Source organism: Tarenaya hassleriana, unplaced genomic scaffold (assembly GCF_000463585.1).
Source record: "Tarenaya hassleriana unplaced genomic scaffold, ASM46358v1 Cleome24, whole genome shotgun sequence".
Lineage (NCBI taxonomy): Eukaryota > Viridiplantae > Streptophyta > Magnoliopsida > Brassicales > Cleomaceae > Tarenaya > Tarenaya hassleriana.
In genome coordinates this window covers 1,978,536-1,998,607 of record NW_010965696.1, presented here as the reverse complement: position 1 = coordinate 1,998,607, position 20,072 = coordinate 1,978,536, and the positions used below count along the sequence as shown (strand labels likewise).

The 20,072-nt window shown below is 37.8% G+C and overlaps 6 protein-coding genes and 1 non-coding gene across 7 annotated transcripts in view; 2 read left to right on the top strand and 5 right to left on the bottom strand.

The window, feature by feature from the left end:
* Nucleotides 1-553: 553 nt before the first annotated feature.
* LOC104816095 (syntaxin-123-like) lies at nucleotides 554-1,690 on the bottom strand. Its single transcript, XM_010544765.2, has 2 exons — nucleotides 1,080-1,690; nucleotides 554-980 (listed from the first exon to the last, which is right to left on the bottom strand). Exons 1-2 carry the CDS (start codon nucleotides 1,559-1,561, stop codon nucleotides 554-556), a joined length of 909 nt encoding a protein of 302 aa, XP_010543067.1. The 5' UTR covers nucleotides 1,562-1,690.
* A 345-nt stretch (nucleotides 1,691-2,035) lies between these two features.
* Nucleotides 2,036-2,107, bottom strand: TRNAD-GUC. The gene has a single exon. It is a non-coding gene; the product is annotated as a tRNA-Asp (tRNA).
* Nucleotides 2,108-9,626: 7,519 nt separating this feature from the next.
* Nucleotides 9,627-11,180, top strand: LOC104816094 (putative cyclin-D6-1). The gene is given in 7 exon segments (XM_010544764.2): nucleotides 9,627-9,809; nucleotides 9,932-10,015; nucleotides 10,112-10,207; nucleotides 10,313-10,514; nucleotides 10,605-10,671; nucleotides 10,673-10,733; nucleotides 10,847-11,180. Coding segments are annotated over 7 exon segments (906 nt in total). The 3' UTR covers nucleotides 11,060-11,180.
* Nucleotides 11,181-11,414: 234 nt separating this feature from the next.
* On the bottom strand, nucleotides 11,415-14,136 carry LOC104815953 (xyloglucan endotransglucosylase/hydrolase protein 9-like). Its single transcript, XM_010544578.2, has 6 exons — nucleotides 13,993-14,136; nucleotides 13,095-13,147; nucleotides 12,578-12,900; nucleotides 12,345-12,445; nucleotides 12,044-12,237; nucleotides 11,415-11,946 (listed from the first exon to the last, which is right to left on the bottom strand). Exons 1-6 carry the CDS (start codon nucleotides 14,134-14,136, stop codon nucleotides 11,529-11,531), a joined length of 1,233 nt encoding a protein of 410 aa, XP_010542880.2. The 3' UTR covers nucleotides 11,415-11,528.
* Nucleotides 14,137-14,139: 3 nt separating this feature from the next.
* On the bottom strand, nucleotides 14,140-16,511 carry LOC104815952 (coproporphyrinogen-III oxidase 2, chloroplastic-like). The gene is made up of 7 exons (XM_019202792.1): nucleotides 15,853-16,511; nucleotides 15,681-15,756; nucleotides 15,474-15,568; nucleotides 15,299-15,382; nucleotides 14,802-15,093; nucleotides 14,632-14,730; nucleotides 14,140-14,555 (listed from the first exon to the last, which is right to left on the bottom strand). Exons 1-6 carry the CDS (start codon nucleotides 16,456-16,458, stop codon nucleotides 14,723-14,725), a joined length of 1,161 nt encoding a protein of 386 aa, XP_019058337.1. The 5' UTR covers nucleotides 16,459-16,511; the 3' UTR covers nucleotides 14,140-14,555; nucleotides 14,632-14,722.
* A 24-nt stretch (nucleotides 16,512-16,535) lies between these two features.
* LOC104815951 (mitochondrial substrate carrier family protein ucpB) lies at nucleotides 16,536-19,235 on the top strand. The gene is made up of 9 exons (XM_010544577.1): nucleotides 16,536-16,638; nucleotides 17,035-17,151; nucleotides 17,543-17,604; nucleotides 17,681-17,917; nucleotides 18,009-18,170; nucleotides 18,314-18,363; nucleotides 18,466-18,598; nucleotides 18,697-18,734; nucleotides 18,830-19,235. Exons 1-9 carry the CDS (start codon nucleotides 16,599-16,601, stop codon nucleotides 18,924-18,926), a joined length of 936 nt encoding a protein of 311 aa, XP_010542879.1. The 5' UTR covers nucleotides 16,536-16,598; the 3' UTR covers nucleotides 18,927-19,235.
* Nucleotides 19,236-19,653: 418 nt separating this feature from the next.
* The window catches only part of LOC104815950 (exosome complex component RRP4 homolog), a 2,432-nt gene continuing 2,013 nt past the window's right edge, over nucleotides 19,654-20,072 (bottom strand). The window contains exon 8 of the mRNA XM_010544576.1: nucleotides 19,654-20,053. Coding sequence (XP_010542878.1) covers nucleotides 19,818-20,053 — 236 coding nt within the window. The 3' untranslated portion in view covers nucleotides 19,654-19,817. The remainder of the gene's footprint in view (nucleotides 20,054-20,072) is intronic.

Sequence of the window (20,072 nt, the reverse complement as noted above, 5' to 3'; positions counted from 1 at the left end):
ATATATATATATATATATATAATACAAAAAAGTTAATAAAAATATATGGTATAATTTTTTATTTAATTAAAGAGAAAAAAATTTAAAAATAGAAAAAGAAAAAATATAGGAGATATAGATTTTTTTTTATTTGATTTATTAGATAACGTTTTAACATACATTCAAAATTAACAATGGGGTCCATAATCAAATTATAATGGTAGCATTACCTGTATTTTTTTTAAAATCTTTAATAAATTTAATTATTTAATTTTTTTAAAAATCTTTAATAAATTTTATAAATAATTTAAAAAAAACAGTGGGGCAGTGCCCATTCATCTTCAAGTGGGTCCGCTCGTGATCACTAGGGTTTTATATCGAATTCGATTCGATTATAACTATATTTTATTTGGTTCGGATTGGTTCGGTTTATCCATAAAACCGGATGCTGACCCCCTAGAATCTGGCAACAGGAGAACAAAGAACAAAAAGAACCAAGGATGACGAATCTCATCAGCTGAATCAACCAAAAAAGAAACTTGTAAAGAAGAAAGTAAATCAAAATCTGGATGTATCAATGGAGAATGACAGAAGATAAGATGGGGAACAAGATAACAAGGACAAGGACAAGGCCGAGCACGATGGCGATACACGTCCATTTCCTCGAGCTCTTCTGGTGTTCCCTCGCGAGCTGGAGCTGGTCGGAGCCGCGCATGACGAAGGAGCTCGCCTTCGCGACGTGGGTCTCTATATCGTTGAGCATGTGTCCCTGGGCTTCGACCAGAGCCGCCATGTCCAAGAACACCTGGTGCAACTCCACCAGACTCCTCTCTATCTCCTTCACCGACTCCTGCCTTTCTTGAATCTCTGACAACGTGTCCATGATCTGTCCACGACCCTGCTCTTGTATCGCCTTCTGCAGAAAACCCTCGCTCTCTCCGCTCGATATCAGCTTCTCGATCGTCTCTTCGTCTGCTCGCTGTCCCGTAACAGTGAAGTATCTGTTCAAGAACGTACAAGAATCTAAGTCTTTTTTTTTCAGCAATGGAATCATGCAAAAGAATGGGTTTTAGGGTTTTTTTAATTGATATAAGGGGTACCGTCTCTCGACTGTTTCTTTGTACTCGGAAGAAATCTTGGCTCGTAGCCCCTGGAAATCATCCATCATGTCCTTTAACTTCTTCCCCAACCCGCTCACGACGGACGTCCTGGTCCGGTCCACGGACGAGCCGGGACCGCACCCAGGGACCTTCCTCTGAGCTGCGTTCGCTTTCTCCACGGCCTCCAGCTTAGATTTGATCATCTTGACTCGTTTCAAGACAAGTTCCACGTCCGAATCCATGCGCCCACGAAGCTTCTTCATGGCTTTGGAATCGTGAACGGTCTTGGACTCCTCGTTGGCATCTTGGAGACGCTTGTGGAGCTCTTCGACGGCTTTCATGTCTTCTTTGACGTTCTCGACATATCCGAAGAACTCGTCGAGGTTGCCTGATTCGGTTTGGCCCGCCTCGACGTCGTCGAGCTTCACCTGGTGCTTCAGGTCTGTGTATCTCTTGAAGGAGCTGGAGATGAGGTCGTTCATGGCGGCGCGGGGGGCAAAAAAAGAAAGAAAGCGGCGATAGCTATTTGGGTTTTACTTCGTTGATGATAACGGTGACGGGATCAGCTCCATGGAAATGGGAAAAAGATCGAGAGGAGCACGAAAATGGGAATTTTTTTGTTGTTGTAAAATTAACCTTAACATGTGTGGCAACCACAGATGATATATCTCAGTTACATTATATCTATACAGAAAAACGATAGGAAAATCTTTTAAATTTGTTTACATGGGTTTGTGTAATAGAAGAGGAATGTGGATTTGGTTGGTCACATGTTGCAGGGACGTGGTCTCCATTAACAAGTAGTGTGTGTTAATTTTCATAGGATGAGACATGAAGCCCACTCATCAGGTACGCACGGACCCAATGCATATTTAAATCAATACAAACACTGTGTTCATCATGTAATACGATTTTCATTCCGTAATTCCACAGCTACCCACGACCGAAAAAAAAGACGCCGTTGCCGGGGATCGAACCCGGGTCACCCGCGTGACAGGCGGGAATACTCACCACTATACTACAACGACTTTCTTCTCATTTGAAAATATTATTCTTTACTCAATGAAATAAAAATTCAATCAAAGATTTTAAATACCATTATTATATTTATTTGCATTAATTTCAGCCGCAGTATTAATTTAAGGATTAACAGCTATGCATGCTACTCAATAACATTCGAAATATGAGCATTGTAAAACGCGTAATCATGATTAAGAATTACGAATAGATGAATAAATCAAGATATATCATTAGTTATATATAGTTTTTGTGTATATATATATATATATGCATATATACGATAGAAATAGATAGCGCAATCTTGAAGCAAGGCACCACTCCAAAATGACAATATAGCAAAAATACCTTTACTTTGCTATAAAGAAAGTTATCGTCTTCCATATATATACATACATGTATGTATGTATGATTTATGTGGAGATTTGTATGATTTTCTTTGATTATTCAATCAAAGATTTTAAATACCATTATTATATTTATTTACATTAATTTCAACCATAGTATTAATTTAAGGATTAACAGCTATGCTTGCTACTCATTAACATTTGAAATATGAGCATTGTAAAACGCGTAATCCTGATTTAAAATTACGAATAGATGAATAAACTAAGATATATCATTAGTTACATATAGTTTGTATATATGTATATACACACAGACGGCAAGAATAGATGGCGCAATCTTGAAGCAAGGCACCATCCATAAGACGGTCTTAAAGTAGATGGATTTCTTCTAATATATTATTCCCACTATTTTTGGTTTTCTTTATCCGCCGTTCTTTTATATATGCAAATAGAGGCTTTGGATTCCATGGAAACTTACCAAGTCATCGGATTATGTGGTTAATGTTTATCCATATGTATGTATTGCACCATGTCATGTATACATTGGTTAACGAACACTACACACACACACACACACACATATATATATATATACAGTGTAACACATTTGGATCGATGATATATACATATATATATATGTGCTCGAGATACATATATACGGACGTCGTACACAGTGTAATATATATATATGTGATGACTCCTGATTTGGTGGTGTTATAACTCTCAGGACGCAGATACATTGAATTGGGTTAATTAGAAGAATATAATTTTTTTTTTATCTTTTTTATAGGAGATGCCACTAAATTGTGATCTAAATGATAGATATATTAATTAGACATGGCATAAGGGCTTGAGATTATAAATAGGTAGTAAATTAAAAGCAAAGTAGGAACCATTCTAATTCCATGTGGGTATAAAGACTAAAGGGTTATAAGTTATAAAAATTAATATGTGATGCCATAAGATACCAAGTTGCAAAATTAAATATGTGTGCGCGCGCATGAGAGGCCCATCTTTTCAATTAAACTAGGTTAAAATTTCAAGAATTTTGGGTGTTATATATTTTTTTTCCAGAATACATAATTAATCTTTAATCATGTAATTAATTGCATTCCTTCTCTCCCCTTTAAAAAATCGAACCCAAGACTTTTTTTTTGAATTTTTTTTATCTCTTTTTTGTTGTGTGTGTTATAATTTCCGATTTCGTTTTGTTTTGCTTATTATCACAATAGCAATTTATATTTTCGTTGTTATATTTAATTTTTCTCTCTCCCACTAAAAAAAATTGATGACTCATATGACTAAACGTTGTCAACGAAAGTTGTTTTATTTAACAAATTTTTAAAATTTTAGTTATTTATATGAAAGTTTTGAAAAGTTTAAGTATTTATTTAAAAGTTATAATTTTATAAAAGTTCAAGTATTTATATGTGATTATCCTGATATTTAATTATATTCACGTATAGTGGCTAGCCATTCTACATTTTTTTTTACGAAGAATACGAATGACAAAGATTATTTTCTGCTCTAATGTCTTTTTGTTTTCTAGAACTAAAATTACAACACATAGAGGTTGGCGATCAATTCATATTTCTTGAGGTCCAAATGTGAAAGAGTTATTTTCATTGTATGCTGATGTATCGGATACGGAGAAATTCATTATAAAACACATATTTTTTCTAAATTTCACGTACAAATACTAATGTCATGTGACTTTCTGCTGAGTGATATACGTATTTTCGAATTGGCTTATTCACATGGCATTTTCCTCATTGACCTTAGTTTTTCTAAATTGACTTATAAAAAGCCATCGGGAAATTCAAAGCCTAACAAAAAAAAACATTGGTATCTACAAATAAAAAAAAAATGCAAAGATGGATCAGCAAGTTAAGTTTTACTTTGAATAAAAGGGTAAGAGGTGAGGACAAAGACAAAGGACAATAAATCAAACTGTCTCTTAATACTCTCTTTTTTTTTTTTGTAAAGTTTAATGATTTTGGTTTGGATTAGATTAGACAAAAATGGAGATTGTAAGTTAATGTTTGTAATGTTTGCATGAGATTCAAAGCGATGAATCTTTTGGGTTTTGCCATAAATGAGAATAAAATCTATATATATTAATAATTATGTTTGAAGGATTGTGGTGAAGCCACATCATCATCTTATGTGGCAATTGTGGAAATCACATCTTTAACATGTATCGGACAAAAAGAACATAAGACGATCATTCAAGGGATTCTATTGAAATGTTTGAACCCAAGGTTCTATTGGGTTTTTCATTTGAAAGATACTTTAAATAACAGTAGTCGATAATTGGGAGAAAACAATTTGGCTGGATTTAGAGATGAATTTTTATTTACGGCATTGATTTGTGAATAATAATCTCCGTGGAATTATTAAATCATGCTTGGAAAAAACGTGTGTTGCTAATCAATATTGTACAAAGCAGCACCATGAAATATCACATATACAAATTGTTACATTTGACGTAGACACAAATAAATTAATCAGCAAATTATTAAAATCAATTATGGGTATTCTTTAAATATGAACCTTAGATGTGTGTATGTATATTTATATGTATATATGTGTAAATATATGTATATATATTAATATGTGTATATATATACACATATATATGTCTATATATATATATGTGTTTAATATTTTTATTTTTTTATGAATATATATACATTATATTTTCTGTTTTTGGTTTTAAATTGAGGTTTTTTCATGTGATAATGAGGATATGGTATTTTTCCTATATGGCAATGACATATCACCGTGTCCGTTAAATAATTAGCAACGTTAGAGTGGATGTAGGTTTATGTCAAAATTTAAAAAATTTATCATAATTTCTATAAATTTCAGAGCCAATATGTATCTAATATTTATTTTATATTTGATTATTTTTTGTTGAGAATTTTAAAAAAAAATGATATGATATTTATTTATTACGTGACATATGACGTGACAATGTTTGGTCAAAGTTTAAATTTCCACATCATAGTTGTGGTTACCATATCAATGTTTGGGGTTAAGCATTCTCAACTCATCCCAGGAGGTTATGGCTATGACTTGGCGCCGATGGAGGTGGATATGAGAAGTAGGATAGAGTGCGAAGCGGTGGAGGAAGATGAAACGACGTTGATGTATTGTAACTGTGAAGCGGAGGAACCTTGAGGATGAGGCAAAAGGATAATCAATGAATTTACTTTATTCGCCGGTAAAAACTTACAATCGGCGATGGATTTATACCGAAGGATTTGGGGGAGCCGCTGCAAAGCAGCATTGTCGGTCATATTTCGCTGACCGGAGGGCATTGTCAAAATCCCAACTGAGAGGATAACTTACGATGACCATCAACCTCTTGCTGATCCATTCATGGAATCAACGAGGAACTAAGCGCCAGTGTGGGATGTTGTCGACTATGACAGAAGCTGAATTTGAAAATTTTTTCATGGTGATAAAGATCTACGTTATAAGACACTCACATATACTTAGCAACTAATAAAAAAATAATATGGAAATTTTTTGTAGGTATAACTTCGACTTTGTGAAAGAGGAGGCTTTGGATGGATGGTACGAATGGGTTAAATTGAAAGCCTGAACAATACGAAACATCTCATCTCTCTTCAACGCATTCCCAAGACCACTATTATAGATTATATCCTAATAACCACTTCGTAAATTCATCTCCTTTTAATTTAAAAACGAGTAGATAAAAAGATTTATACACGATTTATTTAGTTATAATTTATTTAACACATTCAAATATTCTGAAAAAGAAAATTGTTTGTATAAAAATTATATATATCATAACCACCTTTTCCATTAGCATTTGATCTCAAAATTCTTCAATCATAAATCTTTTCATACCAATCCCTTTGCACGCCTTTCTCCATGTCGTTGCAAGTTGTTCCTTCTTGAACATAGAAGAGCGTGACACAAAACTAATATACGTGATCACGACATCTCGCCAAAATCCTATTTTGAAAAAACGCTTCGATACCTTTAGTATCCATTTGGTTTATAATCCTTATTATTTATGCATAAATTTTTTTTCTAAATTTTATTTACTAAACAAAAACATAAAAACAAATAAATTTCCGATTCACGTGAGATTCTATTTTATTGGATTATATTTAAATTTTATTGTATTTTTTCCCTTTTATTCGGATTCAATTTTTAAAAAATTATTACCATTTAATTTTTTTATAGAAAATTGTATTGAATTGTTTAGTGTGAAACATCATCACCATCATTATTATTATTATGTGAATATATACATAAATATAAAAAAACTGACATATTATATTGATTAAATACATATTTCACCGTAAAAAATATAGAAAATTAGTATTCAGCATATATACAAAAATAATTTTATAATATAATAATATAATGATGTCTATATTCCTTCATCTTCTCCCTTCTCTATATAGATCGATATATAACTTTTATTATCTTCATATAAATGATTTTTTAAAATAAAATAGCAAATATTTAAAATAACAATAAAAAAAAAAGAATAATGTTAAGGTGGAAATCACATCTTTAACATGTATCGGACAAAAAGAACATAAGACGATCATTCAAGGGATTCTATTGAAATGTTTGAACCCAAGGTTCTATTGGGTTTTTCATTTGAAAGATACTTTAAATAACAGTAGTCGATAATTGGGAGAAAACAATTTGGCTGGATTTAGAGATGAATTTTTATTTACGGCATTGATTTGTGAATAATAATCTCCGTGGAATTATTAAATCATGCTTGGAAAAAACGTGTGTTGCTAATCAATATTGTACAAAGCAGCACCATGAAATATCACATATACAAATTGTTACATTTGACGTAGACACAAATAAATTAATCAGCAAATTATTAAAATCAATTATGGGTATTCTTTAAATATGAACCTTAGATGTGTGTATGTATATTTATATGTATATATGTGTAAATATATGTATATATATTAATATGTGTATATATATACACATATATATGTCTATATATATATATGTGTTTAATATTTTTATTTTTTTATGAATATATATACATTATATTTTCTGTTTTTGGTTTTAAATTGAGGTTTTTTCATGTGATAATGAGGATATGGTATTTTTCCTATATGGCAATGACATATCACCGTGTCCGTTAAATAATTAGCAACGTTAGAGTGGATGTAGGTTTATGTCAAAATTTAAAAAATTTATCATAATTTCTATAAATTTCAGAGCCAATATGTATCTAATATTTATTTTATATTTGATTATTTTTTGTTGAGAATTTTAAAAAAAAATGATATGATATTTATTTATTACGTGACATATGACGTGACAATGTTTGGTCAAAGTTTAAATTTCCACATCATAGTTGTGGTTACCATATCAATGTTTGGGGTTAAGCATTCTCAACTCATCCCAGGAGGTTATGGCTATGACTTGGCGCCGATGGAGGTGGATATGAGAAGTAGGATAGAGTGCGAAGCGGTGGAGGAAGATGAAACGACGTTGATGTATTGTAACTGTGAAGCGGAGGAACCTTGAGGATGAGGCAAAAGGATAATCAATGAATTTACTTTATTCGCCGGTAAAAACTTACAATCGGCGATGGATTTATACCGAAGGATTTGGGGGAGCCGCTGCAAAGCAGCATTGTCGGTCATATTTCGCTGACCGGAGGGCATTGTCAAAATCCCAACTGAGAGGATAACTTACGATGACCATCAACCTCTTGCTGATCCATTCATGGAATCAACGAGGAACTAAGCGCCAGTGTGGGATGTTGTCGACTATGACAGAAGCTGAATTTGAAAATTTTTTCATGGTGATAAAGATCTACGTTATAAGACACTCACATATACTTAGCAACTAATAAAAAAATAATATGGAAATTTTTTGTAGGTATAACTTCGACTTTGTGAAAGAGGAGGCTTTGGATGGATGGTACGAATGGGTTAAATTGAAAGCCTGAACAATACGAAACATCTCATCTCTCTTCAACGCATTCCCAAGACCACTATTATAGATTATATCCTAATAACCACTTCGTAAATTCATCTCCTTTTAATTTAAAAACGAGTAGATAAAAAGATTTATACACGATTTATTTAGTTATAATTTATTTAACACATTCAAATATTCTGAAAAAGAAAATTGTTTGTATAAAAATTATATATATCATAACCACCTTTTCCATTAGCATTTGATCTCAAAATTCTTCAATCATAAATCTTTTCATACCAATCCCTTTGCACGCCTTTCTCCATGTCGTTGCAAGTTGTTCCTTCTTGAACATAGAAGAGCGTGACACAAAACTAATATACGTGATCACGACATCTCGCCAAAATCCTATTTTGAAAAAACGCTTCGATACCTTTAGTATCCATTTGGTTTATAATCCTTATTATTTATGCATAAATTTTTTTTCTAAATTTTATTTACTAAACAAAAACATAAAAACAAATAAATTTCCGATTCACGTGAGATTCTATTTTATTGGATTATATTTAAATTTTATTGTATTTTTTTCCTTTTATTCGGATTCAATTTTTAAAAAATTATTACCATTTAATTTTTTTATAGAAAATTGTATTGAATTGTTTAGTGTGAAACATCATCACCATCATTATTATTATTATGTGAATATATACATAAATATAAAAAAACTGACATATTATATTGATTAAATACATATTTCACCGTAAAAAATATAGAAAATTAGTATTCAGCATATATACAAAAATAATTTTATAATATAATAATATAATGATGTCTATATTCCTTCATCTTCTCCCTTCTCTATATAGATCGATATATAACTTTTATTATCTTCATATAAATGATTTTTTAAAATAAAATAGCAAATATTTAAAATAACAATAAAAAAAAAAGAATAAACCGCGCATCGCGCGGGTCATACCTAGTAATAATTAAAAGTTCATATTTGTAGACGAATCTTTGATTAATTACGGAAAATCACTAATCATAAATTAATTAATTATATTATAAAATAAACCATGTGTTAGAGATATGAAAGTGGAAGTTCAATTCAAGTGATAGTCCCTCAAAAGAAAAAGACCAAACCCTCTCTTCATGTCCCTCTGTCTCTCTTCTTCTTGAAACTTATAAAGAAGAAGACGAACGCCATCACTTCGGAAGCTTGCGGGGAGCGTCATCAATGGAGTTTCATCTTGAACGCCCTTTCTCACACTCTCTCCTCCATAACTCCGCCGACACGTTGCCCTCTTCTCTCTTCCTCCTCGAATCCCAACACATGCCTTCGTCCCATTACTTGCAGAGAATCAAGTCTTCTGCTTTTCGCCTCTCTGATCGACGTCAGGCCATTTCTTCGATTTCCCAGGTTTGATTCGACCATTTCATAACTGCCCACCATTTGATTTCTTCTGTCCTTTTTTTTCCCGTGTTTGACGTCTCTCTGTCTTAATGTGATCGTTGTCGGATTTGGCTTTGGTACGTGTGCAGTGTTCTAGACAATTCCACGATCCCTCTCTGACGTATCTGGCGGTAAACTACCTGGACAGGTTCTTGTCTTGCCAGGGAATGGCGGTAAAAGGATCTTCCGACATCTTTCTCCTTGATCCGTGGTTGCATTTTTTGGTCGGAGTTTATCTGAAGTTTCTCGAGTTTTAACTGATTTTGCAGCAGTCGAAGCCATGGATTGTGAGACTGATATCTCTCTCTTGCGTCTCTTTGGCTGTCAAGATGAGGAAACCAGAGAGCTCTGTACAAAATCTTCAGGTATAAAACAAAAGCCAATAAGCTCTGTCTCTGAACAAAGATTGTTTTTTTATATTGCAGTAACCAAATTCAGATGAATATGAATGTGAACGTGTGTATCTGCAGGTAGAGGGAGGTGTAATATTCAGTGCGAAGACGATAGAGAGAATGGAGAATGTGATATTGGGAGCTCTCAAATGGAGAATGCGCTCTATCACTCCCTTCTCCTTCTCTTCCTTCTTTCTCGATCTCTTTGAGCCCAAAGACTCTCTTTCAAGACACGCCCTCAAAGCTCGGGCCCATGATCTTGTCTTCAATCTTCAACATGGTATCATACTCAGTTTCTTCTTCGACTCATTTCAGTAACCGAAACAAGAAAAGACGAAACCCTTTTGTTTATCGATATCCGTTTCTGCAGAGACTATGTTCCTCGAGTTCAAACCATCAGTGGTGGCAGCTGCTGCTCTTCTGGCCGCTTCTTCAGAGCTGTCCTCTGCAGTTCCCACGTTTCAGGAACACGTTCTCCCAATGTTCATATGTAAATAAGGTATAATGGAAGTTGGAAGAATGGAAAAAAAGGAAGAGGAATCGACAGTTCTTGTAGCTTGCGTTTGGATCCATCATCTTGTTAGTTCATCCTTTTTATGAATTGTCTCACAGGATGAGCTTATGGATTGTTACAACTCAATGCAAGAGAATGTGACTGAGGAAGAAAACGAGGGAAGCACAGATACGGCCATGAATGTGCTTGACCAGCAATTTTTAAGCTCTGAAAGCGACAAGAGTGTCACTGCTGCAGATTCTCCGCCAAAGAGGAGGAAGACTAGTAGTGTGGCCGATGTTAGAAACCGAGCAGCCTCTCCAATTCGATGAGAAGTGATCAAACGGGCAAGACGGGTCTCGGGTTTCTGTTTCAGTTGTCGTGTTCCATATCTCAGTTTGGTTAACAGGGTTATTAGCTCTCCTTGCTTCTCTAGCGCTTGTCACCATTGACGGCAATTCAGGATTTTTAGTTGTGTCACATGCAATGTACAATCCTGAAATCAGTTGTGGGTCTGAGAAACCTAAAAAGCTGTCCAAAAAGTTCATAGCTGTGACCTCTTTGAAGTTGATGGCAGCTAACCCTAAGTTGCTTGTGTCTGAAGCAATCGTCAAGATTCAGTTTTTAGATAGGAGGAAAGCTTGGATCAGTGAAGAATTTCAAATTTGATCTCCAAGAACAATCCGATATGAAACCAAACCACCATTGTTGGAAAGAACATGAACTGTACTATAAACATGAAACATGGAGCTACATGGCTGGTTTTTTTTAAATGCCAGAACAGTTTTCTCTGCTTAAAGTCTACAAATGGCGATGGTGTTGGCACTCGAGAGGAGTAACAGGGAACCGAGTGGTATCGAAGCAGTAGTCATAAATCAAGTGGTTGGCTCGAACCCATACAAGTTGGTGGCTCTGGTGAAGGCTGAGTTCAGACAACGTGGGCTCATCCCACCAGAAACTCTTGTCCTTGCTTCCGCCATTGCTGCATTTGGTGAGCTCGTTGGAGGTAGGGCACTCACAGGCATCGATCTCAAAGCCCTTGTAGGAGGCCACAAATGGGGCATGGCTCCAATCTGTCTTGACCAGACCACCTTGAGTTGCCCAATCGTCTGCGTTCCAGATCGAACTGTACACTCCCATGGCTTGGTCCTTGGCAAATGGAATCCCTTTGTCTTCAAGATTCTTGTGAACTCTTATCGGTGCCTCGTCGACCATGAACCTGATTCATTTCCCAATAGTTAGTGCTCCGTTTCATTTCATACCAAGAATTTCAATCATCGCAAAGGGTGGTAAGCAGTTCTTGATTCATAACTTACACGACGATGCGCTGATTCCAGAGGATGGAGTAAGTGTGGAAATCAGTGGTTGGATCGAACCAGAGGTTGAGCCTCTGTTCTCTGTTACCGACACCGTTCACGTAAATGTTGGTCTGTAACAGGTAGGGTTCGCCGGTTGTGTTCCCCAAGAACTCGAAATCAAACTCGTTGTGTTTCGGACCATCCGAAGACATCTGTTCACATCATCATCCTCGCGATTTAGACAGAACAAAAACCTCGTATGGGTTTCCGACAAAAAGGGAAGAACAGAGGGAGAAAAAGGGGAAGAACGAATGAGTACGTAGAAAGCAGTGACAGTGCCTGCAGAGTCTCCCTCGACGAGTTTGATCTGGATAGAGACTTTCCCGTACATATACTTGCTTTTGGATTCAAACCCAGCTCCTGAAAATCAAGAATCTACTCAGTCATTTCAGCTTTCCAACGCCTGAAGGGTTTCAAAGCTGAGAGAGAGAGAGAGAGAGAGAGAGAGAGAGAGAGAACAAGAACGAGGGTGTTTAACGTCGTGTGCATTACCAGAGAAGGTATCGAGCTTGAGCCTGATGACCTCTCCTTCGTAGACGACATGGTCTGTAGCCCAACTCGGCTGGTACAAATCCTCGAACTTGGTTCCAGAAACCACTCCACAGATCGCCAGACACATCACCCACACGAACCAATCCATACCCACTAAACTAAACTCAGCAAGACTCTCTCTCTCTCCGTCTCTCACTGGAGCATGAAGAAAACAGGAGGGAGTGAAGTGTATATAAAGGCGAATGATGAGCTGGCATCCAATGCCATGTTGGACTCGACGTGTGATTCGGGACACACACACATTAGTGAACAAACCCCACAACCTTCAAAATTGAACACACAGAATCAGTAAAAATGTAGCCGTTACTCTGTGCCCACACTTTCGAAACAAAGATGGGCGACGACAAAAGATGACAAGAATTTATGCCCTTAGGTCCAAAAACTTTGTTCTCTTGCATAAAGTTAATAAATATAGACATGCCCTTATCTCCACACACACAAACAATGTAGGCTTAACCCAGAAAATGTGAATTGAAGTCCGAAAGTCTGCAACTTTACAATTGGGCACACCTGAAATGACAATGTTATTATAATGGAATACTGATTAAAAGACCTAAGTACTTACAAAAGATTTGAAAAAGGGAGAGTGAAAAAATTGAAAAAAAAATAATTATCCAATTTGGAATGGAGATGCAAAGTGTCTGTCTCATCTCGAGTTCGAGTCTCAAATATGGGAAAAAAACGTATATTCAATCGAATAACTTTCTTTCGATTCCAAAATTAGTCTAGATTTCGGTCTAGAACATACGATTATTAAAAAAAAATCGAAAATGGTATAAATGCATGCAAGGAGGGTGTGGGGGGACTAAGAGGAGAGAATAAAAACAGGACCATATTTTACAGGTAAGCAAGTTTTGGAAATTGGAATTGGAAACAGCTGTCCGTTTGGCTTCCTTTGTCGGTAGTTCCCCTTTCAAATCTTTTTGTTCAGAAAGCATTTATTGTTCTCTCTCTCCCCTCGGTTTCTGGAACTTCCTTTTCCATGTCTGACAATGGATGAGGACATGACGTCAGCTAATGAAATATCTCATCGATGAATGCTCGTACTTAACCTCCCCCCCACCCGACGGTCTGTTTTTTTAAATCGGTGTGTAACATGTGACATTTGTCATGGCTTTCCTCTTGTCGTTTACACGACATAGTGAACCAGACGACAACATCCATGGACCATGGACAATGCCTGGTTCATGGGCATCAGGTTTAAACCCTATCTTCTGAAATGCCCACAACTTACTGAATTGGCATCGCTTAAATATATTTTTAGATGATTGGCAATCGATCTAGTTTGATCCCAACACAATTTCATTAGGGTTACTTGCTGTTCAAGTTATCTGAATCACCACCAAATCCCATACCTTGTGCTCCAAGTCTTCTTTCATCGCCTCTATCTCAACAGAATGTTGCATATGCGTCGAGGCCATTCTCAGTGTTTGGTTAACACAGGAATTCCCGAAAGTCCGTTTCTCAACGGGTTCACGGGGGCTCGGGATTTCCACCATTGATGATGGTAGTATCAGGCATCATTCGAGACCAAGCTTACATGAAATGAGTGTATCAGTGATCTTACAACGTCATGATACTCATTCTCTCTCTCTCTCTCTCTCTCTCTGACGCTATACAACAAACATCTCATCATCACCTTCCTATTTCAGTATCATGCCTTCTGCTATCTTCTATCTCCACATCTCAAACGTGATCCTTTCCGTGTTGGAAAAATCAGAAGCATGTTGCATGCAAGAGCATGATGGCCCTTCTTCATTACACTCTCTCTCTCTTCAGTAAACTACTCTATAGAACGAATAAACCTACTCTGCCATTATACGAGGTAACAGTTAGTTGCGGGAGACACGGGCTAGATCCATTCCTTTGGGATACAGGCATCCAATAGCTTCCACTCCTCTGTCCCCTCTTCGGGTTTCTGCACAGACGACAAGGGAATCCCCATCAAACTGAGTACAGATCTTGTTCCTCGGAAAAAAAAAGAAGATATTTACATGGTCATATTCCCATCTCGCTGTCAGAGGAAGAGAGACGAGAATGCTCTCTATTCGCCCTCCTGTCTTCAAACCGAATGTCATCCCACGATCATATACCTTCCAAGTCGGCACAAAATACGTTAGACAATGTTTCACGTCAATTGAAGAGGTATGAGAAATATGTATACCAAGTTGAATTCGACGTATTTTCCTCTTCGCAGCTGCTGCCATGCCTTGTGCTGCTCTGCAAAAGGGGTGTCTTTCCTTTTCTCTACTATCGGTATATACGCTGGCACGACTGAGTTTGCACATTCTGCAAAGCCCCCAAGACATACATACTCTAAGGAGAAAGCTGATAAAAGATGGGTTGTCCTTTAGGAAATGGCCATTACAAGTGGCGAAAGCCAGAAGCATCTCTTGATCATAGTCATTTAGATCATCGAAAAATATCCCTCCAAGCCCTCGTCTCTCATCACGGTGCTGCACCCCAGCATCACATAAACTTATCAGTGCGTCTACTTACTCAGACTTTGGATATAAACAATACCTAACTCCTTAAAAAACCGATCCTCTCAGATCATGAACATATTCTTAAACGGAAGATGACTCTAAACCTAAGGCATTCCCTTCCAAAGAGCCCGAACATCAGAGAATTACCAGAGTTGTATAACATTTAACCTTGTACCTTGATACAAAAGTAGTCATCACACCATTTCTTAAATTGAGGGTAGAAGGAAGGATCGAATTTGTCGCAGGCTTGTTTTTGGATCTACAGAGGAAAGAAATCACATGAGCATTAAGCAAGCAACTCCATAAACAAAAACGCTTTTTCTCCGCAAATAAAGGATGCTCCTTGATACCGAGTGGAAGTGCCTGACATCCTCCTCGAAGATGTAAGAAGACGTGAGATCAGTCCCACCGCCGAACCACCATTGCCTCGGTGCTCCAGGAGAATCTGTGCTCATGAAAATGGCAATCCATCTATCAAGCTATGCCCAACCAAGAATTAGCACTTCACCTTTCCATACATGGGCAAACACAGGAACACAGATAATTCAGCCTATTACGCTTTGGAGGATCCGTCTCGAGATAGCGATAATTGAAATGCAGAGTGGGGGGAAAAGGGTTCGTGAGGTGCAAGACCTGGAAACACAGAAAGGTCCTCGCTTGGAGCGATCAAACCCAATCAACAAGAGAAACAGATTTGAAATTGAACGAGACATGTGAACAGACAACTACCGAGCTGATACCGGCGGCGAAGAAGGGAATAGGGCCGGGCTTCTGGTCGGAAGCGGCGGCTTTGGCCGCTCTGTAAGCTTCGGGAGGCATAACACCATAAACCACAGAGACATTAACTCCGGCCTTCTCCCAGACATTGCCGTCTTCCAAGACACGGCTGATCCCACCGCCTCCGCCGGGTCGGGACCATACATCCTCCTTGAACTTGGGACCACCTTCGACGGCTTCGCAAACACTGTCCTGAGCAGCCCTTATCATCGACTCGAAACGGACCCTCACGGAAGAAGAAGAGGGAGAAGATTGAGCAGCGCCTCCCTGAGGAAGATGAAGGGACGCTCGGCTTCTGGGACCTCCTTCTCGATGGAGACTGAGCATCGTACAAAGAATTTGTTGGAATTCGGCCTCGAGGGAAGAAAAGAGTGGATAGAGAAGAGCTTCGAAGAAGGGTGAAGACGATGGGAGGAGATGAGAGACAAAGACGACGGACAAGAAAGGGACGCCATTTCTTAGGTCGATCAGATTCTCGAGTTGAATCTTGTGCTGTGGAAGAAGAAGATGGTGTTCGTGTTTGTTGATGGAAACAATCATCGGACGGTCCACATTCATTCCTAGTGTTTTGTTTTTGTAATCGGTCACTAAAACGACGTCGTCGCTTCCTTCTTCAATGGTTCCAATTGGCTCTTCGTATAAAAAGAGGAGACCTCATTCCAAAGAAGAAATTTTGAAAAAAAATAATAAAAAAAATAATGGTCGGACATGTCTCCCCGCCTAGCCCTCCGTTCCCAGGTTTGTTAGATCTGTTTGGATTCCGAGAAATTGCGGAAATATGTATCTGTATGCATGCTTATATGCTCTTGCTTAATCATCTTTTCTTCTCGATCGGAATTTCGCAAATCTAGCCTTTTCTCGCCGGAATCGAGATCTCCTCTATCTTTTTTTTTTTGTAATCGTGATCATGTTTTTCGTTCCCTTCTTACAAGGATTTCCTATGCAAGACATGTGTTTGGATGGATTGTGAGAAATGAAACTACGTACATGTCATTCATAATTTCACATATAGAATAGACATTCTTCTCCGTCGAGATTGAAGTTTCTTCTGCATTTTTTGTAAATTCGGTGCTTATTTTTTCTGTGCGAAATCTCTTATGCAAAACGCGTTTTTCTCCCCCCAAAAAAATGAAGGGACCAAAGAAGTGAAGAAGCAGCAGGCTTTTCTTCCGTCGCCGTCAAAAGTGGCGTATCATTTCGGCACGAGCGGAGTATCTGTCGCTGTGGCCACAGGCTTGACTCATCCTCTTGGTTCGATCTGATTCCTAATTTCTCGCCGCTTTTGTATCTTATCGCCTTTGCGAGTCCTTTAGGATTATAAATCCATGGAGCGTTTTTGGGTAGATCAAGAAATTTTCAGTCAAGCTTCGATTTTGTTGTGTTGGGTCTACTCCGTTCTTTGTTGCCCACCAAGACAAAAAAGAAAACTGTTGCCTGTGGCTGTTCAGACATTTGCAAAGCATTTCTTCAGGTTCCTGTGGTTGATCATGTCTCTTGCTCAAAAGATTAAGCGCTTGAATGTAATGCCTTTGTAGCATTGGGCTTATAGAAACGAGAAAGATGTCTCGGAAGAAATGGATGATTATGTTTCGGTGATTAAGGTTCTATTACAACTGTTGCTTGTGTCAATCTCGTTTTGCAGATGTGCTCAAAGTAAGGTTGCAGATGCAACTCGTCGGCCAAAGAGGTCCTCTAATTGGAATGGTAATACTCTGATAGCCTTATATTGGGATTATGGGGGACTGTTGGTTAATTTAGTGGCATAATTTCATGTGGCCAGAGTGGATTGTTTCTTCAACTATTGAAGAACGAAGGCCCCAGGTCTTTGTACTTGGGATTGACCCCTGCTTTAACTAGGTCGATGCTTTATGGGGGTCTTCGTTTAGGCTTGTACGAACCCACAAAGTTTGCCTGTGATTGGGCGTTTGGTTCCAACAATGTCTTGCTTAAGATTGCATCCGGGGCATTCGCGGGGGCATTTTCGACAGCTTTGACCAACCCAACAGAGGTTCTGAAGGTAGATGAACTCTTAAATGTTTCGACTTCTGTCAATTTTCATCTTCAATATCCCCTGAGTGTTTTGACACAAACTAGTTGCTTTTCATTAGGTTAGGTTGCAGATGAACCCAAACACGCATCCTTCTACGGAATTGAGGAAAATAGTTTCTGAAGAGGGTGTAAGAGCGTTATGGAAAGGGATTGGTCCTGCTATGGCTAGAGCTGCAGCGTTAACCGCATCTCAGCTTGCAACATATGACGAAACCAAGCGGGTCCTGTTCTAAGACTACTGTTTTCCACTTTGAGCACCATGAAGTAATTTCCGATTTTCGGAGTGATGCTCGTTCTCGATTGTTTATTCAGAAAAGAAACCCTGCTCTCTGACATTTTTAGCTCCCGAAACTTCTGAGTGCAGATTCTGGTCAGACGGACACCCTTGGAAGAAGGGTTTCATCTTCATTTGTGGTACACACTTTCTCTACTTTTGTTCTGCAATCATTAACAAAAACCATTGTTGTTCATGCAACCATATGACGCATCTAACCTAACTCTGGCAACTTCTTGAAGCTCGAGTGTGATTGCAGGTATAGTGAGTACGCTTATAACTGCGCCCATAGATATAATTAAAACCCGTCTGATGTTACAACAAGAGTGCAAAAGCTCGAGAATCTACAAAAACGGTTTCCATTGTGCATATAAGGTAGCTTAGGAAATTGTCTGAAACTTCTCTCTTTGGCAATGGTGATTTGATTTCGTGTGGGCATAGTCATATAACGTTCCCGTGATGTTTTGTTTCAGGTGGTTCTCAACGAAGGACCCTTAGCCCTTTATAAAGGGTGAGAAATGCTCGACCTAGAAAATCGCAAGTACTTTCCATAATCGAGGTTACGAGTGTTTTGAACAATGAATTGCATTGTTTAATTTGGTTCAGGGGCTTTGCGATTTTCGCAAGACTCGGTCCTCAGACCACGATAACCTTCATACTGTGCGAGAAGCTAAGAGCAATGGCCGGGCTTCACACCATCTAGCATTGCCTCATCAGCCACTCGTTTCAGTTCAGTAACATGATCCAGATAAGTTTGATATTCCTTTCGCTATGCAAAATTCTTTATACACTGTGATTCATCGTGTAAGAATGACCCTTCATCGATCAACTTCTACCTTCCGTCTTAATGAATTCAATATCTATAGAGGAACAAGATGATAATTCTCTCTGCAAAATTCTTTGTACACTGTGAGGTTCGTAGTGTAATAATACCATTGATCAACTTCTGTCTCCAATGTATTATGTTAATGAATTCAATATTAATAGAGTTACATAAACAATAAAATATCAATCAACCTTTCTGTTAAATGTTTTCTTTATATAGATTTTCTGTGAACGTAGCATGGTTTCGTTTAGGACTGGGCATCTCGGTATCCAAATCCATCCACAGGTAATCGTTCCATGGTACCCGAAATTTGGAAACCCGAGTTGCTGTGACATCGATCACGGATTTTTCATTGCGAGAACCCGATTTTTGCACTTGAGGTTGACCCGATTTTTGGACTTAGTTTGGGTTTTGATCGACGATTGCCAAAACCCGTGGGTAATATGTCAAGGGGCTTCGAGGACCGAGGGACACATCCTTTGAACATATATTGTTTTGTCTTAAAATAGGGTCTAGGGTCGAATGACGACTTGAAACCTCAATACTCACGGCGGAAACGGCGATTTGAGCCCTCGCCATTCGTATAGGGCATGGGCACACTATCTACTTCACTAAGGGTTGGCTGGATTCAAACACTTTGCTCATGTATCTTTTGCAAAAAAGGTACCACATGATCTAATACATGTATATCACAGCTATACTGTTGCATCTTTGATAATATAATCCATTTTGAAACAGTCACTTCTGCGAAATGTTACCGGCTTGGCTTTACCTTTTCCTCTTTGCACGCCTTCTTTCCGCTTCGTTCTCTGCAGCGACGACATGGAACTCGGGTCCAATCATGTCGTGTACGTCCATATTCATGGAGGTGCTAAGATTCACTGTCTCCGTTATCACTTCTAGCGTCAGGCTGAAGCCTAAGTTAGAGAGAACACGAATGGCATTTGCGATCCTGCATATGCTCTGTCTTGTCTCGAGCGGAGTGTGCTTCTGCTCTTTCTTCAACTATTGAAGAACGAAGGC